Source organism: Fistularia commersonii, chromosome 9, assembly GCF_037954325.1.
Source record: "Fistularia commersonii isolate RoL2024-O1a breed Wild chromosome 9, RoL_Fcom_v1.0, whole genome shotgun sequence".
In the NCBI taxonomy this organism is placed as follows: domain Eukaryota; kingdom Metazoa; phylum Chordata; class Actinopteri; order Syngnathiformes; family Fistulariidae; genus Fistularia; species Fistularia commersonii.
Window position 1 is genome coordinate 9,603,344 of NC_141292.1, and position 22,996 is coordinate 9,626,339.

The 22,996-nt window shown below is 44.1% G+C and overlaps 1 protein-coding gene across 7 annotated transcripts in view; it reads right to left on the reverse strand.

Moving 5' to 3' along the window:
- The window catches only part of LOC147231155 (tenascin-like), a 49,179-nt gene that overhangs the window by 15,658 nt on the left and 10,525 nt on the right, over positions 1–22,996 (reverse strand). For 6 of the 7 annotated variants that reach the window (XM_086152364.1, XM_086152361.1, XM_086152360.1 and 3 more), the window contains exons 1-10: positions 19,858–20,043; positions 10,099–10,648; positions 8,101–9,414; positions 7,256–7,519; positions 6,837–6,952; positions 5,912–6,065; positions 2,761–3,030; positions 2,180–2,365; positions 1,174–1,263; positions 253–516 (exon numbers count right to left, since the gene is read on the reverse strand). In XM_086152364.1, coding sequence (XP_086008490.1) covers positions 253–516; positions 1,174–1,263; positions 2,180–2,365; positions 2,761–3,030; positions 5,912–6,065; positions 6,837–6,952; positions 7,256–7,519; positions 8,101–9,414; positions 10,099–10,570 — 3,130 coding nt within the window. In that variant the 5' untranslated portion in view covers positions 10,571–10,648; positions 19,858–20,043. Of the gene's footprint in view, positions 1–252; positions 517–1,173; positions 1,264–2,179; positions 2,366–2,760; positions 3,031–5,911; positions 6,066–6,836; positions 6,953–7,255; positions 7,520–8,100; positions 9,415–10,098; positions 10,649–19,857; positions 20,044–22,996 lie in introns of those variants that run through there. The other variant, XM_086152358.1, reaches the window with a different exon arrangement.

Genomic DNA, 22,996 nt, shown 5'->3' on the forward strand with positions numbered 1-22,996 from the left:
TGAGTCAGATGAAAAAAATGTGAAAGAAGCGACAAGAAAAGCAACAGGGCAATAAAATAAATAGAACGAGTCTGGCGCCTGATTTTCCAGGGCTGCAGAGAGTCATAAAAGCATTGATGAATCATTAATTGTCATTTCAAAATACATGAATGTGCTTGCAGCGGAGCGTAGAAACAATAAATTCACTCCCAACAGAAAAACTGTAAAAGACTAGTCTCCATGACGACATGGTGCCGTCGGCTGCCAGCTCACCTGTGGTCGCCAGCAGTGAGGCAGGTGTGCTTCTCCTGTGACCGCGCTCCGCCATCAAGCTGATGGTGTAGCTCGTTCCGGGGTTCAAGTCGGGCAGGACGAAGGCGGTCGCTGTCGCCGGCAGCGCCACCTCCTCCACCGCACCGTCCCTGGAGACGTACGCCAGCCGGTAACCCGTAACTTTGGCCCGAGGTTTCCTCCACCTCAAGGCGATGGAGCTTTCGGAGGAAGAGGTTTGGACCAGGTCTCTCGGAGGGTCGAGGTCTAACAGGGAGCGTTGAGAGAGGATAACACTCCTGGACCTCACTCAAGTCATTTCAGTTTGTTTAAACCATTTTCACATATATATAACAATTATGCCGATTTAAAGCGTCGCGATAATAGCTCCCACAGTCGAATGTTATAGCTTTAGAGGTGATGTGAAGGTCAGATCGCGGAGCGAGATTTGCGGCATGAAAATATTTTCAAGCCCATGTATAACAGTCCTCGGCGATCAGTGGGATCAGGGGCGATGGGGAAGTGAAATAGTGTTTACATCCCTGTCTTTGTGTCCATAAACTCTGTGATTTATTTGCTAAACAGGGAGAGGAATTAGGCGGATTTTTAGGTATCTTGATGTGGCGAGTATTTTCCTTGGAAATGCAAATGCAAGATTTTTAAAGAGGTTCTTGTGAAATTGCCACCCTGAGGAAAAGGAATCTGAAACAAGCTCAGGGCGATAAACACAAAACAAGTCTTGGAAGGAGGCCTTAAAGGGAAATGTCTTTTGTCAAACAGGACCTTTTTTCTGTCAATTTCATAGGTTCTTTTCTTTTTCTCACTTCTGCACGCTCAGCGGAAATCATGAATCACATCATCAGCCTGGCTGTCAGGAAGGTCTACGGAGGTTGGAGGCGGAGCTGTTTGCACAGCTGCTCTCACCCGTAGCTGCATTTATAGTGGTGGGGAGGCTCTCTCGCTCCTTCTGGATGGCAGTGACACCGATGCCGTACTCTGTCCCGGGTTTCAGGCCTGCAGACAGACAGACATTTACCAAGCAATCATGATAGATGGATAGATGGATAGATAGATAGATGGATGGATGGATAGATGGATAGATAGATAGATAGATAGATAGATAGATAGATAGATAGATAGATAGATAGATAGATAGATAGATAGATAGATGGATAGATGGATAGATGGATGGATGGATGGATGGATGGATGGATGGATGGATGGATGGATGGATAGATAGATAGATAGATAGATAGATAGATAGATAGAAAGACGGACGGACGGACGGACGGACAGAAAGATAGAAATAATATATGCATGTATGTATATTAACAGAGAATGGGATGGATATTATATATACAAAATGAGATGGATATTTGAATACATACAGTGTATACACACAAGCACACACACACACACATATTTGGCATGTATATATTTATACAGAATGGGATAGATATAAATGTGATGTTTATGTCACTAAGGATAAATGTGAAATACACTGCTCAAAAAAATAAAGGGAACACTTAAAAAACACATCCTAGATCTAAATGAATGAAATATTCTTATGAAATACTTTGCTCTTTACACAGTTGAATGTGCTGACAACAAAATCACACAAAAATGATCAATGGAAATCAAATGTATTAACCCATGGAGGTCTGGATTAGGAATCACACTCAAAATTAAAGTGTAAAAACACACTCCAGGCTGATCCAACTTTGATGTAATGTCCTTAAAACAAGTCAAAATGAATCTGTGTTACTTCCCGAGTGGACACTATGATTTCACAGAAGTGTGATTGACTTGGAGTTACATTGTGTTGTTCAAGTGTTCCCTTTATTTTTTTGAGCAGTATATATACATGACAGGAATAAGTACATTAGCTGGCAAGAAGACCAAAGAGGTGACGCTTAAGCCGGACACTAACCAGTGATAGTCGCTGTGGTTATGTCTCCTGGTTGCCGCGGGAACACTTCATCACCGTGAGCGGCTCCAGATATCGGGCTGTATTTCACTCGATAGCTGCCAGCATCTGCACGGCTGTTTTTCCACTCCAGGGTGATGCTTTCAAATGACTGGGACACAGATATCAGGTCCTTGGGGGCGTCCAGGGCTGCAAGACAAGAAAGAAACACAATTATTCCTGATTACATAAACATATTCATCGTCGATAAAAAGCGGAAAGAATGAAAAGAGGAAAACCTCTATTATTACATCCATCAGTAGTAAGCTGTGTAATGTGTTTGCCCATTTCCACTGGAAACAGAAAAATAACAATGACGTCAAAAAAAAAAAATCTTCTTTTCAAAGATTTATTGTGAAAAACATTGAAAAAAAAAGATTTAGAGAAAATTATATTATATTATATTTTTTTTTTACAATTTTCCATGGTTTTCTGCAAGATTGGACCAATTTACTCTTCCTATCAGGTCTTTGTCTCACACTAATCATCTTCTCCAGGAACTGAGTAGCTTGAGGTCCATTTCCAAGTATTCATGAGATCCCAACCTGTGGTGAAGGTGGTGTTGACCGGATCACTGCTGACGTCTCCCCTCCTGGAGACCAGAGTAACCCTGTACTCGGTGTCCGGCCGCAGACCCGAGATGCTGTGCTGCTTGTCGGCGGGGGCGATCTCCACGCTGGTAACATCCGAAGGGTCGTCGCTGGGTCCGTACGCCACCGTCACCTCATCTGCTGGCGCCTCTGGCTGAGACCAGCTGACCAGAGCGGACGAGTCCGTCACGTCTTTTACCGCAAGATGTCGGGGGCCGGCGATTCCTGGGGGGGAAAGCGTGGATTTAATTCCTGGGAAATTCCTGCCGAACCAAGATTCATGGAAAATGCATGCAGCGCCAGTGTCCCTGCCGTCAGCTAGTATCCTCAGCAATACTCAAGTCTTGCAAATGCCACTTTTACAGGCAGTATTTGACATTTGATCCAGCATTTATAATCGGACCTTTGAATCACTTCGGTTGATAGTAAGAAACCAATAACGCACGTGTTTTCCTTCCGAGTGCAACTGCAGCGAGCGAGAAAGGCTGCAAATATTCATTTGGGGCTTAGAAGTTGTTGAAATGATTTAATTCCTTTCGAACGACGCATTAGACGCTTCAGCTTTTTGACAGTGTGGAAATAAATTTGCGTTACTGATGGCGAGGATTAGATTAGCAGAACTCTATGAAACCACCTGGGAATGGTTGGGGCAGGATCCCACAACGGGAAAAGATCGGAAACAGCCCGACCAGAAGCGAACCTTCCCGCTTCTGAACGTGAAAGATTTCTGCATATAAAGCAGAGCTGAAGCAGCGGAGATATCAACCAATGTTCTTATTTCTTTGGGTCACGCAAGAATTGGAGCCAGTCTGAGCTGTGGGCGGGGGGAGAGGCAGGCTTTCAACTGGGTCGCTCAGCTGTCAATCACAAGGCCATCCAACCATCTGCCCTCTCATTCACAGCTACGGTAAATTTAGTTTTCAATGACCCAGCCGATCACAACGTGGTTTAGAAGCATCTTGTTCATTTTCAGCTAATTTCTTCTCATTTGAAGGTCATCTCTTCCTATTTATGATCTTAACTTTTTGAATGAAAGAGGTGACTTTACTGATACAAAGTGGCAACTAAATTAACCTCATTTAACTAAGAAATGTCAAAAAAATAATTTAATTTCCATTTTAAAAACGTCTCTCCAAAATCCACACAATATCAATGGATCAGATTTCAATTAATGTGTTTTCCAGATCTCAGCCAACACGCCAGGTTTTCCTGCCGGCGTTTAACCCCTCACAGGGTGGAGGTTGTGTAAATATCACAAGGTGGCTGGCTACCATCAAAACTCAGGGCTGGATGAACTTTGGAACCTCTTCAACGCTGGAAGAGAAATTATAAATACAAAGAATACGGTTCATGTCTTTTTATAATTTCTCTTCATTGATTCACGCCGCCCCGTTTTGAAGACGTTCAAATTAACAGATGTGTTTGTTAAGTGTTTAAACACAAAAGAGTGGAGTTTTGCTGCAGTGGTTATTACCGCCGGATAAGAGATGAGAGACGGATGATTTTCAAAACCCGCGACCTACAAATTCCAAATCTGTGATTTTCAGTCAAATGGTCACTTTGTTCTCAATATGCATATATATATGTGTACATAGATATCCATAAATATGCTATTTCAGGGGTGTTCCATGCAGGGTGAGACGGCGTGCAACGCAAATCAGCGGCACAAATCTCCGAAATCCAGCTTCACACAAGCTTTTAAAAGGTGCCAAGAATTCACTCACCAGCTCATTACCTGAAAACAATGAGTGTTTACCCGCTCGCATTAGAAAAATCTGAATACAGCCGTGCTCTGGACACACACTGTTAACTTTGGCTGATTAAAAACACCGTGACACAGTTTTGTTCCTTCTTTTCCATGACTAATCTCCAGCAAACCCAAACCTCGACCTTAAAATGAGCACCGCCTGTGGTTTTTTTTGTTTGTCAGAGTTGTGTGTGTGAAACAAAAAACTGGAGTTCAGGCTGGTTATGGGAACTGGAGTGGCGATGAAATGTATTACAGAGAAAATACAAGGTCAATTTTTTTTTCCAAATGTCATGCAGCCCTGCCTCTGAACAATCATATACACACACACACACACACACATATATATGCATACATATATACATACACATACATACATGTGTATATATACGTATATGTGTGTGCATATATATATTCCACTGAGGCTGATTGAGTGTAGTTATATAAATGTTGAAATAGATCAAGCAGATGTGGGTCGCCTTTTTGTCTCCCTCCTGAAAACTGAAACTCTAAGGTCTCTTTCTATTTCAGTGGGCAGGTTAGACGAACATGAGAGAAAAGGCCGTTGGCTTAGACAGTTATATTGTGTGAAAGGAGACAGTCTGGTGAAGAAAAAAAAGACGGTCGCATGCGTTTGTGTGTTTGAGTGTATGTCTGTTGCGTGTGCGACTGTGTGAAAGTTACAGCCGTAAGAGTGAGTCACGCAGAACAATGGCATCTCGTATTCGGTGCCATATGTCCCGCTCTGGCCTTTGAGCAATCCATCCATTAAAATGCCTCATCTAGCAGAAAGCAATGAAAGCATCCGCCTCGTGATCCAGACCTGCACCACCTTACTGGGTCCCCTTTCCAGGTTCATGCACGCAGCTGCTAACAGACAGATGGACGCATGTGAAACATGCAACTGTTATGCACGACGCCATTAAATGAAACAGGGCAAAAACTCCGAGTCTGTGAGCACGGGCTGGGACAATCAGTCATTCTCGGCGCACAAAGACGGCCATGTAGACCAGCATGTCGCATCGATCGCCTCGGCACCCGGCACATGTTTCACAGCATGACATATGGAGTAACACCGCAATAAAAGTTTGAGGGGGCCACCGCTAAAAAATGATTTAGTGCCGCTGAAGCCGATTATTGTGCTGGGCCATGCTAAGCTGAGGTTGAACCTCGCTTGAGTTACTTTTTTTTTCCAGAATCAGCGGGGATTTCCTCCTTTACCGTCTTTTCGTTATGGACTTACGCATCATTGCTCCTTTCTGTCTTTGTCAAGTGCAGTCATTCAGGATCTGCCCAGAAGAGCAGGATATGACATCACTGTTACCATCTCTGACCGTGACTTTTGCACTCAAAACTCACTGGTTGTGACTTTTTTGGCCATCGTGGGTCCCCTGGTGTTGTTCTTGATGATGTTGATGGAGACCTCATACTCCTGCCCTGGTCCCAGGCCCGACTGGACAAACTGATTTTGAGAGGATGGGAGGATGCTGACAACTTTTCCATTTTCCTCTTTCTGGAAAAAAAAATAAAACAGAAAAACCGACATGACATCAGATGTTTAGAAAAGTTAAGAAATTCAAGATGTCAATGAGCATTTTGTTTTCATTAGCCTTCCAGGTCACATGCAGCTTATTGGCATTTAGTTGCTGTCCCTCACCAGATGTCCTGTCAAAGATTTTAGGATGATTGTTGAAAATAAGATGAGTTAAAAAATGGTATTTGGTCTTTTAAAAATAAACAAAGCAGTCACAAAAAGGATGGCGCATTTTAAGAAATACAGCAGACAAGCCCGCTGCTGGTACCTGGGATGCCCTTTGGGAGAATTCATCGTAAAAAGAACGAGATAAAGCACCTCCTCAGGGGTTGAGTAATAACAGCGATATAACATTTTAATCTCAACTAGAAGTGGTTACTACTTAATCATGCCGTATGCATTAATGCGCACTGGCGCCTCCACCCATTTTCACTCTTGGACCAGTCCACCACTGGGTGTTGACTCAGCATAAAATTTTTTCATAGAAAGGTCTATGATGTAATATTAGGTTTAGGGATTTACTTTTAATAGAGTCTTGAGGTTGTGAGTGGCAAAATGTATCCCTAAGTTCTCCGACATTCAGACTTGCACTCGCAGGGATTTTCATATGCCAAAGCCATTTAAATGGTTACCAGTTCAATAAATCCATGCTTTTTCCTCAGAGTCCCGACAGATGACAGCTGCTCCTTCTTTTCTCAGGGAAGGTTAATAAAACACAGACCGGGCCTTTAAAAGGGGGGAAAAACTGACCGTATGGCGGAAATAGATCTCCCAGCCATCAAAGGGGATGTCAAGGTGATCCCACGTGACCTCCACCGAGGTCTCCCTCACGGAGGTGAATCTCAAACCACCAGGCGCTGGAAGAGCTGGGGGAACGCCAAAAGCAAACCAAAAATATCAAAAAGGAAAATTAGTTTAAAAGAAAAAATACATATTTATACAGTACATCAAGCAGGATTCCAACTTGTTGCTTATTTTCAAGTTTCTATGTCATTTGAGGATGATCTTAGTGAGGGTCAGTTAAATGTTCAATGAAGACATCAATAATCTGGGTCATCTTCCAGCGCCCTGTCATGTTCCAGGGTTTAAAATATGAAAAGAAGCATGGACATGATTGGGCGATCGATGGATGACCCCATTCCTGTTCCAAGTATGGCGACGACCGTTACCTGTAGCAACCCTGGCACTGACAGGAATGCTCCTTTTGTTGCTCAGAACGGCATAGACGTTTATCTGATACTCCAGGCCTGGCTCGAGCCCCTTGATCGTGGCAGAGGTTTTATCCCCGGGTACAACAAACTCCTGCCTGAGGCCGCCCTCCCTGGTGGGCTCATAAGCCACCAGGTATTCAGTCACCAGCATCTCGTTGCTCCATGTCAGCTCCACCGTGTCCGCAGTGACCCCGCCTACACTGAGGTCCTTTGGAGGAGACACTGGGAAAGCAAAAAATGTTCCTGTAGGTGTTGCCTGGGACAGTTTCCACCGTCGGTTGCAGAATATTCACCGCACACAGCTAATGAGGAGTCCAGAGCTACATCTGGCCGTGGACCGGCCGAAGCAGTGTGAAAGAGTGCAGGCAATGGCACACACTGTGCAACACGGATTAATATTCATCTTATTGCTTTCTGTCAAGGTTGGAGGTGAATGACTCGTAAAATAGCACAGAATTAAGAAACTCTTATTTTCCTATGACTGAATAACTAGAGATTTTCATTTGAATTTATTCATTTGCATTCATTACTATTTCCTAGGTCACCTTGGGATTGCAGAAATTCCCAAAGCCTTCACTGGATGCAACTAGACATCGTAAAAATAAGTTGAATGAAATGTAGGATGAAAGATTTATGATAGTCGTTGAATAAAAAACGTAATTGAATAAAAAATTCATGAATGAATGAATGAATTCATTAATTGATAAATATTCCTCCTGATAAAACCCAATAAAAGTCTAGTTTGCAAATTGCAATCAGCCACGTACGTGTCATGGCTTAATGGAGAGAGCAGAGTGTCTCACCTTCAGAGCAGTCCTTGCCAATGTATCCCTCGTCACAGACACACTGGCCGTTCACGCATTGACCTTTGTCGTGGCAACTATTGAGACAGCTCAGTTGTGAGCAGCTTTCCCCTTCGTATCCACTCTCGCAGGTGCACCTTCCCTTGATGCAGCGCCCCCTGTTGTTGCAGTTCTCGGGGCAGGAGAGCACCGAGCAGTCCTCTCCAGAGTAGCCCTCCTGGCAAACGCATTTGCCATCCGTACACTTGCCACGGGTGTGGCAGTCGTTGGGACAAGCCGTCTGGCCGCAGTCGTCCCCGGCGAAGCCTTCGTCGCAAACGCACTGCCCGTCGACGCACCTGCCGCGGTACTGGCAACTGTTAGGACAGCTCAGTTCTCCGCAGTCCGTTCCGGTGAAGCCGACGTGACACTCGCAGCGTCCGTCGACACACTCCCCGCGGCCGTAGCAGCTCGAAGGGCAGGTCCTGACGCTGCAGTCTTCGCCGGCGAAGTCTTCCTCGCAAACACACTGGCCGTTGACACAGCGCCCCCTGTTTTGGCAGTTCCTCGGACACGACAGCTCGGAGCAGTCGTCTCCCTGGAAACTGACGTCGCACGCGCACCGTCCATTTATACACTGGCCTCTGTTGTTGCAGTTGTTCAGACATGCCAACTGGCTGCAGTCTTCGCCCTGGTATCCGGGGTCACACGTGCACATCCCATTGAAGCACGTACCTCTGCCGTTACAGTCCTTGAGGCAGGTGAGCTGAGAGCAGTCTTCTCCACTGTAGCCAGCGGTGCAGATGCACTCGCCGTCGACACAAAATCCGTTGCCATGGCAGTTATTGGGGCAGATGCGCTCGCCGCAGTCCTTACCCGTGTAGCCCTGGTTACATTGGCAGGTGCCGTTCGCGCAACGCCCGCGGTCATTACAGGCTTTGGGACACATGACCTCGGAACAATCGGAACCCGTCCACGGTTCGTCGCACACGCAGCGTTTGTCTTTACAGTGGCCGCGGCCGTTGCAGTTGTTCGGGCATTTGGACTGGGAGCAGCGTTCGCCGAAGAAACCGTCCAAGCAGATGCAAACGCCGCCCACGCATTCGCCATGTGCGCCGCAGTCCACAGAACAAACCTCAAGCGCGCAGTCTTCTCCGGAGAAACCCTTGAAGCACTCACATTTTCCATCGTGGCAGTGGCCCCGGCCCTGGCAGTCGCCGGGACACTCGGGCTCGGTGCAGTTGGGGCCCTTCCAGCCGGTCTCACATCTGCAGCCGCAGATTTCAGCACTGTAGTTTCCATGACCATTGCAGAAAGGCTTTGTTACTGTGCCACCTTTGATGGATCGGGAAAAGTTGGGATTTTACTTCATATATTCTGCATAATTCAGTGCTCGGTGAGATGCTATCTACAGCAATATATATCTTTCTTTTATAACAAATAACTGTAGTTATCTTCCTGTCCAATAGGATATGTTTCATGTTGTCTGTACAAATCCTCTCCTGAGACTGACCAGCAAGGATGTTCTAGCCCATCAGAATCCAAAAGCATGACTTTATGAGAAAAAAAAGGAAGAACAACAACCTAAAAGTCAAGGATTTTTCCTTTTTTTTAAACTCTTTTAAAACTGTTCTCTATGTTTGCGCAAATACAAAAGTCCCGCAGGAGGTTGCCGTGTAACTGACCAACAAGCTGGAGAACCTGATTCCAAGAAAAGCACTTAGCGGAACTTCGCGGTCAAAAAAGGTGAAACTTTATTTTTAGCGTCGGCTGGAGAACATGCTCCGCAATCTCTCTGCTAATAGAACCGGTGTAAATCATGTCTGCCGGTTGATCTCGAATACTGCTGAGAAAATTATGCCTCCGCAGTGAATTCCACGGGTTCCTTGAAGAGATGAGCGGAGCAGATGTGCGTGGTAACGATGTGAGATTTCAGTTTTTCATGTTCACACTGTCTAATGTTAGTAAACGGTTCTATTTCCTGCGCCGCGTGATAATTGGGCATAACACGTGTTTTACCTGTAACCTGAGTGCCACAACAAGCGCCGTTGCACTGCGTTCTCAGTGTGGAAACCTCCCCCTCCAGCATTTCTATCCGGCTTATGAGGTCTTTCAGGCCCGGCAGGCTGTCCTCGCAGCCGCACGCCTGCCGCGGGATGTTGATGCGGTGGGTGAAGACGATTTGGTTCTCTCCATCAAGGGTATGCTCGGTGGAGTGATGGTCCGTGGAGACGGTCGCGTCCTTCGGTTGGAGCTCGGCGCCGTCTGAAGTGTCCAGTTTCACGGTGCATAGCGAGCTGACGGGAACGTTAACATTGTAGACATGATTGAACACCACAGGATGCTCCGCATTGGGTAGCGTGAGGTTGAGTTCTTTAGGGGTTCCTAGAGTCTGTCGTCGATGGCGCAGGATTTTCTTCACCAATCCAGCATTAGACGAGAAGAGGAGAGCGGTCAGGAGGATGTATCTTAGAAGACCTTTGGCCGCCATGTTAGAGGAAGAATTGCCAAAACTTCCAAAAGCTCGTTGTGTCCTCAGAAGACAAATTTCGGGTGATTATTGACAGATCTGGAAAAGAAAAGAAAGGAGTCGGTCAAGCAGATGTCACCGCCGTATGTTTTTGTTGAATGTTCACGAAATGAAATTGAAGGTGCACAGGTTATGGTTTTCTGAACAGCAATTGGACGAAATTTGGCGAAAATATCAACATGACCCATCAAAATGAAAACTTTCCTTGGATCAAACAGTTTGTTAATCCCCGAGGCCACCCAGACCAGGTTAGTGAGTGGACAACTAACCCTTTTGTGCTGGAACAAAACACAAACACCCACAAACATCTGGATTCTGTTTGTGTTGGGTGCACTCAGTATGCATTTCCCGGACAAATGATTCAGCATTATTTACAATTGTATAATCTCCAGCTTCATTCAGGAGAGACGGAAACAGCACCAACCTTTTCACAACATCAAATTAATTCATATATTGGAGTGTCACTCAGCGGCAGGTCTCTAGATCTTCGTATCTCGAAATCGTCCCGTTTCCTGACAATGAACGTGACCCGCAATTTATCCCCAAGTACCAGTAAATATGTTTAATGGCTGTCTGTTGCACATAATTTGCTGAACCTGCCATAAACTAATCTGCGCATGTAAACATATTGGAAAGCCAGTGATGATGTTACAATGGTTACAGTGTCATCAGTTAACCAGAGGCGAAACAGACCCCGTATGAGACGCTGTCTGGCTCTTCCCAGGAGCCAGTGGGCGCTACAAAGAGGTCAAAATTATTTACAGAGAGAATAACACAGTTCTAAATCCTCTCTCGGTGAGAGAACAAACTTGGTTAATAAGTAATTTATGACCAATTTGCTGTAAACCAAACACTGTGAACATTTTTTGGGGGGGGGGATGCGGGTTGGGTTTTTTGACCACCGGCGGTGCCCACACACACACGATATGGAGAAACTCTCCCCCGAGGGCATTGCCCACACACACTGAACCTGGATCTGATGATAACCCAAGTCTGATGTTGCAGGATCCAGTTATTATGTTACAAACGTAAGTTCCAGTCGTATAAAAAGTCGATAGAAATAAACCCAAAAAACAAATATGAAAGCCACAGTCAAAGCATGACGTAAACCTTCTCTGAAGAGGTCAGTATTCAAAGAAGCCACACGTCATCTGGCACATCAGAATCTCAGCTGCTCAGGATGTCAGAGCCTGTTGTTGGCAAACCCACCGGCATTTACACAAACAATAGCGTGGAATGGTGTGAAAAGTTGAAAAAAAATAACAAAAACTCCATAATTCATCCCATTAATGGTGCTGCTTCAACCCTCAAAACCCTCTTGAATGACTTCATCAGCTGGACACAAAGAACACTGTAATTTGTGGCAAACAAATTAGAGTTAATGACAAGCCTCTTCCTTCGGTGCGGGAAAGCATCCTTCGATTATCCAGTCACCCGGAGAGTTCTGAGAAAGCCCAGAGAGACCAAACCGTCCATGTGCTCGCTTCTCTCTAACTTCTAGGAGCAAACCAGGGGCCAAAATTATGTCAAACGTACAGAATTACTCACAGCACAAAATCTGCAGAGTAGATTCTCCTGTCTGTTTGTAAATCTCATTTGTTTTCTCCCTCAGCCTACAGCGAATTGCCTAGTTTTTCATCCTTTACCAACAGCAAAGATGATCCAGATTGTAAGTTTTCCCTGCGGCCGACGTGCGTGTATGAATGGGGAGCAGCACTGCCAGTGACAATCGTGCTGTCTGCAAATTCTGCAAATTCTGACTGGTAGCTGCCGACAGATATGATTAATAGGTTTCCAGAGGAAAGCTGTACGTGTGGCTACGGCTGCGAGAAGACGTGCGGTGCACCTGGTATCGACGCGTCTGGAAACGATCGCTTTTGGAGAATGTCGTTGTTAAACCATCAGGTAACTAAAGTAGATGTTTAGATGTTGAGTCTCTGTCTGCTCTTTCTTTCTGTACATGCCGTTGTTAGTGAGAAGACTTTGATTGGAATGACGGATGAGGTCTGATATTTCTGGCATGGAGAAAGATAGACTGAAGTCATGCTCGTCTAAATAGTCTCTAACCGATGACTAAAAAGCTCCAGACCTCCATTGTGATCTTTTATTGAGACTTGAATTCAAGAGGTCACGTTAAATCAAAGTACTTAAAGTACTGTAGCGTGCGGTGGGGAGACTGGACGGCGGAATCCTTTGGAAGTGATGATGACTGTGAGGAGCTCCTCCTGGTTCTGGGTTAGAGAACCCCATTGTTGAAAAGCTGTATGATGTTGTGCTTGATGTGTGACACCGACGTGCACCGTTAGCTGTCGTAACGGGGGGGGTTTGCCCTCAGTTTAACATTTCGTGCTGAGAAAGAATCCCCCTGGGTTTCCCTTGTTCATTAACTATCGAATTAAAATCATCCTCTAAAGAGCACAATCCTGAGAGCAACTTATCCTTGATTAGATTACTTTGCTTAAAGCCAGCTTGCCACGGAATGGTAGGCTGGTGTACTGGAATGGTGTATTTACTGGTCCGTCCTGAACGTCAGTCACGAAAGAGAGGAGGCAGAGCTAGAGGTCAGGAAGATCCGCAGATTCCTCATAGAGGATACATCGCAGGTACTCATCCAGGCTCTAGTCATCTCACGTCTGGACTACTGGAACTTGCCGGTGCCCAAGCGGTGACCATTAGCCCTCTGGAGCTTATTCAGAAAGCCGCAGCCCACCTGGTGTTCGACCGTCCCAAATTCTCTCACACAACTCCCCTTCTTATGTCCCTACACTGGCACGCTTCAAGTTAAAGTCCCTGGTGCTGGCCTACCAGGCAGTGAATGGGACAGCCCCGTCTTATCTCGAGGATATGGTCAAGCCACATGTCCCTACCCGTCCCCTGCGATCTGCCACCTCAGGGTGACCGTCCACCCCATCACTCAGAGCCCCCGGCTGCCGATCAAATCGATCACGGCTCTTCTCGGCCTTGGCTCCACAGCGTTGGAAGGAACTCCAGAAAAAGGTCAGAACAGCGGGGTCCTGGCCCATCTTTTGCCGTGAGCTGAAAACATACCTCTTCACCAAGCACTACCCCACTGATCGCGCTTAGCCCCCAACCCCACCCGGAAAAAAAAAAAAAAAAAAAGATGAAACGAATGTATGTATGCATATGGTTCTGAGATGGCTATTTGGTAGAGTGGTCACTTCTGACTTCCGACTACTGGTACTTTGGATCTTCGGTGACTGAATTGCACGTTTTGTAAGTCGCTTTGGATAAAGCATCTGCCAAATGACTGTAAAGTAACGTAATGAGGTGGCAGAGATGAAGATGCTATGGTTCTCTTTGGGAGTGACCAGGATGGATAGGATCAGGAATGAGTCTATCAGAGGAACGGCACATGTTAGATGTTTTGGAGAGAAGGTCAGAGAAGCCAGACTGAGATGGTTGGGTCATGGACAGAAGAGGGAGAGTGAATATATTGCTAGACGGATGCTGGAATCGGAGCTGCCAGGCAGGAGGTCTCAAGGAAGACCAAAGAGAAGATTTATGGATGTACTGAGAGAGGATATGAAGGAAGCTAGCTGGTGTGAGAGAGAAGGATACTGAGAATAGGGTTAGATGGAGAAGGTTGATTTGCTGTGGCGACCCCTGAAGGGAAAAGCAAAAAAAAGAAGAAGTCCTGGACATCAATCAGAGCTCTTCAGCTGTGCAAGCCGCTTCTGTGTCTGCCAACCAGGATTAAACAAGTTCAACACAAAACCCCCCCATCTCTAAATGCTCCGTCAACCCCTAATGACTGCAACAATAAACATCCAGATTTCCAACCCAAATAGCTGCACACAACTCCGGTAACTTGCGTTGAACCAGGTGGGCCTCACAGCCAGCTGGTCAGGGATTCCTGCCAGTCCCATAAAGCCATCCAACTTGCCACAAATGTATTTAAAACCAAACAAATCAAATGTAGCCCAAGACCATATTTACCAAAATAGCATTCTACAACATCAATATCCATATTAACCTCTAAATCAGAATGACTCATTTCAGTAATCAATCAAAACTGTCTCAAATGCTAAACACGCTTACCTACAACCTTAGATAACAGTGGAAAATCCACCATTAGTCAAACAGCCTGATGAGGCCAATGATAATCCTTCCTTAGTCACATCACAAGGAAGTTGTAATTGTAAAATGAAAGGCTTTCGATCAAGTTTACATTAATGCAAACAGATCCTCATATATTCATGAAGGGGCGGCGTGGAGCAGGGGGTTTCGAGCGGTCGTCCTTGAAATCGAACATTCTCGGTTTCGATTACCCATTCGAAGTGTTGTTGAGCAAAACACTCAACCACTAACTGCTCCCCTGCCGCTGCTCAGAAGCTGCCTTCCGGTCATGGTTCATCCACGATGGATTAAATGCAGTGGTCAGATTTCGCAGATGTTTTGCTCTGTGTAAAACTGAATGTGACAATAAAGGTGTTTCTTCTTCTTCTAACCCCAAGAAGTCTTTTTTTATTGAAGTAATATCCGTAAAACAGAAGTACTGTAACATCTATGTATTTTCTAATATGTCATCTGATCAAGGGATGCTTAAGTTGGAACTCGTCATTTGAATCCGAGCAATCAACCAATAACAGCTGCTGATCAATGACACAGATATAGAGAGATCAACTATGTTCAATGAGGTGAAAGCGAGGTTACGTTCCAATCGGCATCCGTCACCTTTTTTTTTTTGCTAATTTTGTTTTCTTTTCTAAACCTGGGCTGTGAATACATTGCCGCACTCAGTCTTGTCCTTGAACTCAGTAAACTAAAAATGGGACACATGATCATTTTATTGCAGATGAGGAGGAAAGTCGACTTTTAACTCGTCTGTACTGCTGTAAGTTATCACCTCATTTAAGGTGGTGTCACAAATATTTCCCATTACTGTCACCCTGGAGCCTTAAATCTGTTGGACCAGCAGTGTAGTTATGAAGGCAGAACCCTCTCATCCATCCTTATTTCCATACTTTGTTGTTGTGAACCCTGACTTGACTTCTGACCTGAAGCCCCCCCCCCCTTACCCTGTCACATAATCCGTGAAACCACAGATATAAAACCAAGCTTGAGTTTCACAAGTTCTAACACATCTGGGAAGCGGTTAAGATAAAGGTAGCTTACGGCCAGAGCTGTAAACTATATCTCCCAGTGTGTTTTGACCCTCACCAACACAGCATGGCTGATAATCTGCAGATTTAGAAATCGCTAAGGAATGAATTCTAAGCTCAGCCCCGTCTCCACCGTCTCAGCTGTTTTTGGTTTTATCGGTGGTTTGATGTATCCCGCATATATTTGTAATATCACCGTTACACACAAGCGCTTTTGATATTACTCGGATGAAATAGAACATCGATCACGGCGGACATGAGGCTGACGGAGAGCGACAGTTTGTGGGATGGGGATTGAAATAAATATAACCTGTTCGTTAAGTTATAATCCAGAATAGTTTCAGAAGTCTTCCCCTAATACTGGCAGCCAGACGGGAATTTTCCCGCGTGAAAAGGGAAACTGGGAATGTTGGACCTGAAGTGAAGACATCTGTTTTGCCTAGTCAAAGAAAAAACAAAAAGGAATTGAAGTACTTTCTGTATCCACATTGTTGCTCCGCTGCCTCTGCAAAACTGAAAGTGCTTTTATTTGAATTACGTGGTCGATTTGCTCTATGTTATGACCTCCATCTATGAGCGAACCAGCGGCTGAAAGCCTCTCGTCTTTGGTTCGCATTCTAGGCGTGAAAAAACAACGCGGCACGTCGTCTGGATGTGCGTCTTTAGGAAAACATTTGCGGCCGACAGCTCTGTGACAGGATTCTGGTCGGCGGTGAAGATTAATCCACTCCGTCTGCTTGTTTGTTCATCTGTGATACTGGCATTTCTTATTTTCCATGGATGGCGGAGCACAGGTCTGGGGAGCCGAGCATCTGGAAATCATCTCAGGAAGTGTAATTGGGGAAGTGACTGTAGCTGATACAACGATAATAGAAAACGCAACGGCGGCGATTTAAAAATTCGGTCACCGCAGCAGGGGACACATACCAGGCCATCCTTTTAAAAGGTACATCTGTGAAGACGGACATGGTTTCTTTACGCTCGAGGAAATCCTTTAACCAAACGAAAAAAGCGTAATTAGATAAATGGTGACTTTTTACATAGACTAAACAAATAATAAAATGTAATAACTTTGCAAGTGAAAATGTCCGTACCCCCCTCCCTCCGGCACGCAACCGAACCAAAAACGTTTTATTTTTTTAAAATGCAATTGAGCATGTGGATGTCTAGCATCGGCGATAGATAAAAACATCTACGAGATGTTTCATATTGATAGGACGGTCAGTACTTTGTCTTTGGGGAGTTCCTTGCCGCAAACTCCAATGTAGAAAGTTTGGTTGATATTAGCACGCCCTGCTGGTCAGGTTGGGAGCATTTCGCCTAAACTTTGGTGTGGTTCAAGGATGTCACATAAAAATGCCAGTAGAAGTGAGAACACGACACATGAATTTCAGCTAATATGAAATCCAGATGAATTCTTTTTAACTTTTGGTCGCCTTTTGAGTTGAAGCTATATATCAGCCTGACCATTTCATGGACTTGCATCTTTTCCAGATACACTGCTACTGAATTGAACATTTTAAAGGTCAAAATGTCCAATGTGAAATATTCAATGGGCTGCTGCGTGTTAATTCCCCACATTAATCCTAACATTTGGTTTGTCGCAAGTTGTGCAATGGATTTTAGTACATCTACTGACAGGCATATGATGTCACTAGTGACAGCTGAGGTTCATATTTCATTATATTTCTTATACAATTCATATTTCATTATATTTCTTATTCTTCCTCCTTTCTACTATTATCTATTACTGTCATGTTGGGTTTTTTTTTACTTGAAACTCTGGCACAACAATTTCCTTCGGGATTAATAAAGTTGTTCTCATCTCTTCTCATCTCAATATATTATACATTACCATTCATTCATTAATTATCTATCTGAACAATTTAGGGTCTCCAAGGAACCGAAAGCATAATTACACTGGAGAACTTGCAAACTCCACACAGATGCCTCCAATTGGAATCAAACCAGGGAGCTTCTTGCTGTGCGGTGACAGCAGTAACCACCTTACCACCTCCTCTCCACTATGAGATATATTATTTATCTTAATTATACTATTTTGAACAAACCAACCAAAACATTTCATGCAAGGACTCGCACTTTGCAAACAATAGTTACAGTTGAAATTCTCTTCTATTATTATCATCAAAAATCGATCACTTATCAATTCAGAAACTACCCCAAACCCTGGAAAGTAAAGTTACATTTTCATTTGCATGAAGTTGAACTGCTTCCATCTGTGAAGGGGGGGAGGGGGGTAGTAATGACCAGCACACCTGGTTCTGCACACCCTGTGGCAGATTTACAATTCTGAACGCCTCCGGTCTTGACATGGTCACGAAGGTGAGTCGAGCCCAGCACACCTAGGAATCATTTGGTTACGTGGAACCACAGAAAAATGATTTCACCTAATATTTGAACACCATTCAAAAATAGATATAACAGTATCGTTTAGTTTGTAAGTTCATATTTCATGTGAACGCACATTCGGGCTGCACGTCCTCCAAGTCGTAATCCAAACCTACCCTAAAAATGGGACACGCGCAAACAAAAATGGAAAAAAAAAAGGTTGGATATTTTTTACATGAATGCCCGAGCGTGCTGTGCTGGGTTGTAATGAACCCGTGGCTCTCTGCGCCGAGGTCACGCGCAGGGAACCGGCACAGGACGAGCCCTGGAGGAGCTGCGGCTCCTGAACCAGCTGTGTCTGACAGCAGTTTGGTCACGCGGACAACTTTCCCTCTCCTCTGCACGGCCACATCCCGGGGACGGCGGGCACGTAACGGAGAGGCTGTGAAGCATCCCAAACGGCTCCGGAACAGACCGTTTGGTCAAGACCAAGACAAGAAGAGAAGCTGGAATAAGGTCGATGGGCCGATGGTTGGACTCCTCGGCTGAAATATCCATTTCCACTAAGTGTGAACTGGAACCGGTGACTCAAATCCACCATGCAAAGGATCAAACAGCAGTTAAAACCACCCTGAGCCAGCTTTAGGTTTCAATCAAGCAGAGTTAGAACAGTAAATGGATTTTTTTTTTTTTGCCCACACTGGCAATCCCCATACCGTCACCCACTTTTTTAATCTCCAAGATGGAAAAATGAAAAAACACAAAGAAAACCCCAAGTAATTGTGATGAATCATCAGGCTGCAAATTCTCACAAGGACGGAGAAGGAACACACGCTTTTCCCAGCATGCACGTACACATGGACACATTTTTTTGCTGAGAGTCTATAAATATGTAAACATGGCTCCATAATATATGATATTATCAGATTACCAAATTCACCACATGATGTTATTATGTTTTAAGTTATACTGTAAGTCATTACGTTTTCTTTGTTGCCAAAAAAAAATCCCCCAAAAGGAAACGTCATCATCTGTCTGTCCAATAAGATATAGATCTGGGATTTTATTTTCCCCCGGCATAAAAAAGTCCTGTGAAATATGTTTCACCAAAAGTCAAATTGCTATTCACGTTGCATGCACAGGGGTCAGTAACAGTAACATTTATCAATAGACAGTAAAGGGTCAAGCATCAACTGTCTCTTGATTAATGTTTTTAAGCCGCCTCCTATTACATACATATGGATGAAGATACAAATCCAATACAAACTCAACCTTGTGACCAATGCACAAGTATATAGGAATACACTCATTGCACTATTATGTAATAACTGCCGATGAAATCACATATGTTCTATTCTTCATGTAATAACAATAAGCCCACAATGTAATAAGTGCTTGCACATAATGCAATAAGTTATCATAAACTTGCTTGGAATCACTTTTGAACAAAAGACTACAATCTGAATTATAATTCGGTTGCATCCCATTACAAGTTTTATTGGTTACAAAGTTCAATGATGTGAGATTTATTGGTCAATAAAAACTATTGTTTAATTGATTATATTACATTAACAATAGAATAATGAGGAGATTACTGGTAATTATTCCTTTATTGGCTTGTAACTGCAACTACAAAACGCATTGGTTTCAGTTCAGTACTGGGACTTTTTTTGTGTAATAAATGTAAAATCCTAGATTAGAATGACTGAATACAGCAGCTCTGCATGTCTGCTGCCATAGAAAGACTCAATAAAAGCAACTTGAATATAGTCCTACCTGTGCTTCTCACAGTCTTCTGCAGAGTGAATAAAGTGGGGAAGGGGTCTCAGTTCAAGAGGTCATGACGCGTTCTGATGCTTTGTCTCCCGCACTGGCAGCTCCCGGTCCTCGGCCCAAAAAAACAAAACAGCTTCCTTGTACCTTTCGGCTCGGCTCTCGCCGCTCTTATAGCTGTCTGCGCTGCCCGAGTGGAAGGCAAGAGAGTGAGGGAGAGAGAGAGAGAGAAAAAGAGAGAGGAAGGGGGGTGAGGGGGGAGAAAGAGGGGGAGTAAATATCTGTTAGAGTGTGAGGAGTGTTTAGGTCAGAACCTCATTGCTTCAACCCTAACCCTTAAATAGCCACCACCACCCCCACCTCCATCCATCCTCCCTCCTCTGTAACTAATGGATGCTGCTGCAGTTTAAATGAGATGCCAGTGTTCCCGGGAGTCATGACAGAGCGCGCTTGTGGTCGTGACGGAAAATGAGAGGGGTAATACAGGAATGAGAGGAAATTGCCGACAGACAGCAGACGGCGAGCTCCCTGGGTATTAACTTTGCAATGATGAGTTTCCCCAATGCAATTAAAACATCAGGGGAAAAAAAAAAAAAAAATCATCACTCACTAATCGGTCCCCCACATCCACGTCCGAGTCAGTTCACACTGATTTGGGCGTCTCTCCTCAACCCTGTCATAAAGATGGATATCAACATGACAACGGGGAGATTATTTTTTTTTGCTTCCTCTCTCAAGGGGAATGGATTCCCCCAAAGTGAGACCTCACATCCAATAAAAAGCTGAGAGACTAAAAAAAAAAAAACAGAAAAAAGGGTAAGACAGTGAACTGTAATTCCTGAAGGAAATGTTTCCGTGCACAGGCACACTCATTCCCAGCTCAGATGTGGTCACATTTTCATAAATTCACCAGATGGGACGAGCGGGAAACAGAAACTCTCTTGACTCCAGCGTCCAGCCATCTTGGACGGCCGTAGAGGTCGTCTGGAAGAGAGTGTGCGCTAACGTTTTGTAGTCTGTCGCAAATGTGAATATAAAAACCTGTGAGACCACTTCAAGAGCGACTGGGGAATCAGGCTACCTGCCGCCATACGGAGCCAGATTCCTCATGGTTAATCTTAATATGATTAAATGGGGATGAGGCCAGCTTAAATGTTTAAAGGGAGTCTGTGAGACAAGATACTTAGTACTTACTTAACAATTTTGTTTGGGTGAATGGACAATACATGTAAAAAAAGAAAAAGGACAAATGGATGAGGATGTATTATTCCAATTTCAGATAAGGGGAGCAATTTTTAGAGGATTTCTGTGATTTAATAATTATTTTGCTACTGATATAACAATATTGTCTTTAACTTGGAGAAAAAAAAAAAAAAACAAAAGTAACTGAAAAAGGCGAGTATGGGTGGTGACATGGGCCTGGAAAGAGTGCAATGGAATTAAATGCATTAATGAAAAACTTTTTTTTGAATATGAGATCAACTTATCCTCACCTGTGGATTTACTTGTAAAAAGATAAATATAAAACAGTGAAAAAATTTCCAACGTATTAAGCAAAGACAATGATAAATGAAATAAATACATCTAATAGCTGCAGAGTTGTTTTCTTTAAATCAAACTGTCAGATTAATACGTGGAAATAACAAAACCCTGGTGATGAGACAACAGATAAAGCAGATTTGTCATCTTTCAACCAAGGCTCGCAAACGTGGGCCAACAAGACCAGAAACCAGAAAAAAAACACACCATGGAACGACTCCGCGCTTCACCTTCTCCTAATGTTAAGCAGGACATACATTCACTGCACGGAAGCAGATGCTCAAGTGGGTCCACTCGTACCGCAAAATATCCACTCATGAAAGTCTGTCACCGTTCATCAAATCAAATTCTCTGGCGAGCCTTGGAGGACCCCGGGGATCCCAGCTCACAGAGACTCCTGGAGAATGAGAAAATGTGGGCGGAACAAAGTAAATAGGTCACACTGTGAACCCCATTAATTTAAGACAGCACATGTGTTTCACATGTACGGCTCGCTGCAGTATTACTCAGGCTGCGGAGGCACAAACCGCTTCAAAACGGAACTGCTGCAACAATAAACACTGCAACAAGACGGTCGGGAAAGATGTTTGTGATGTTGCGCTATGTAACAAGGCTGCACTACTGAATTTACTGCTCTTCACATCTGCCTGCGTGTAAACGGCCCTGTTTGGACATGGACCAGAATGTCTATTTGATTTTATCTAGAGTATGATACTATTGTCATTTCCTCTTTGTGGCTTTGAGGATATGAGTATGTATGAAAACAGATATTTAATTGTGCCTTTCATTGTTTGTATGTAAACTGCGTGAGGCGTCTCCCTGGCAACCCATACTTCACATGTGACCGTGTGCGGCCATTGCTTTGGTTAGTGAGTGTGTTGGTGTGTTAGCGAGGCAATTTGTTGTCATGCAAAATACCTATAAATGTACCACAAATACCACAGAAGAATATTTATATACACAGGAAGTTGTTTGTATATTGTTTGGATTCCAAAACAAAACAAAACAAGTGGATTCATAATTTTCAATCATTCTCAATGGAACCTGCTAATCCTGGCATAGATGTAAACTACCATCCATGTTGATGTGGCAACCAACCAATTCATAGTCATCCGACAATGTTGGGAACGAAGAACTTGCTGTTACCGTGCATTTCATTTTTGTTGAAGTTTTGCTGAAGTGGAGGACAGAGTGAAAACAAATTAAAACACATGGAACTTGGAACTTGGAACTTGGATATTCTATGTATTGTAGTTGAGACCAGCTTCCCTCCATCTGATTGTTTCCTAGAAGTTCTATGTCCCTTGGGATATAAGTAGATTGAAAAGAATACTGTATATCAGTTATTAAACACTTTCCGAAGATACACTCTTACAAAGATGCAAGTACAGTGACGGCAGTTGGAAACGCCCGACAATCTGTTTGAACTGAAGAAGCCTCTCGGATGAGAGGTGAAATGTCTTTACGGGAAGAGAATCAAGAACAGTTGCTAGGAGAACAAGATTTTATCAAGAATTTACCATGAACTGGATGACTGAGAACCTCCACAGACAGCATTATTACTCAGTTGACATGGGCAACACATCATTGCCAATCTGCCAAA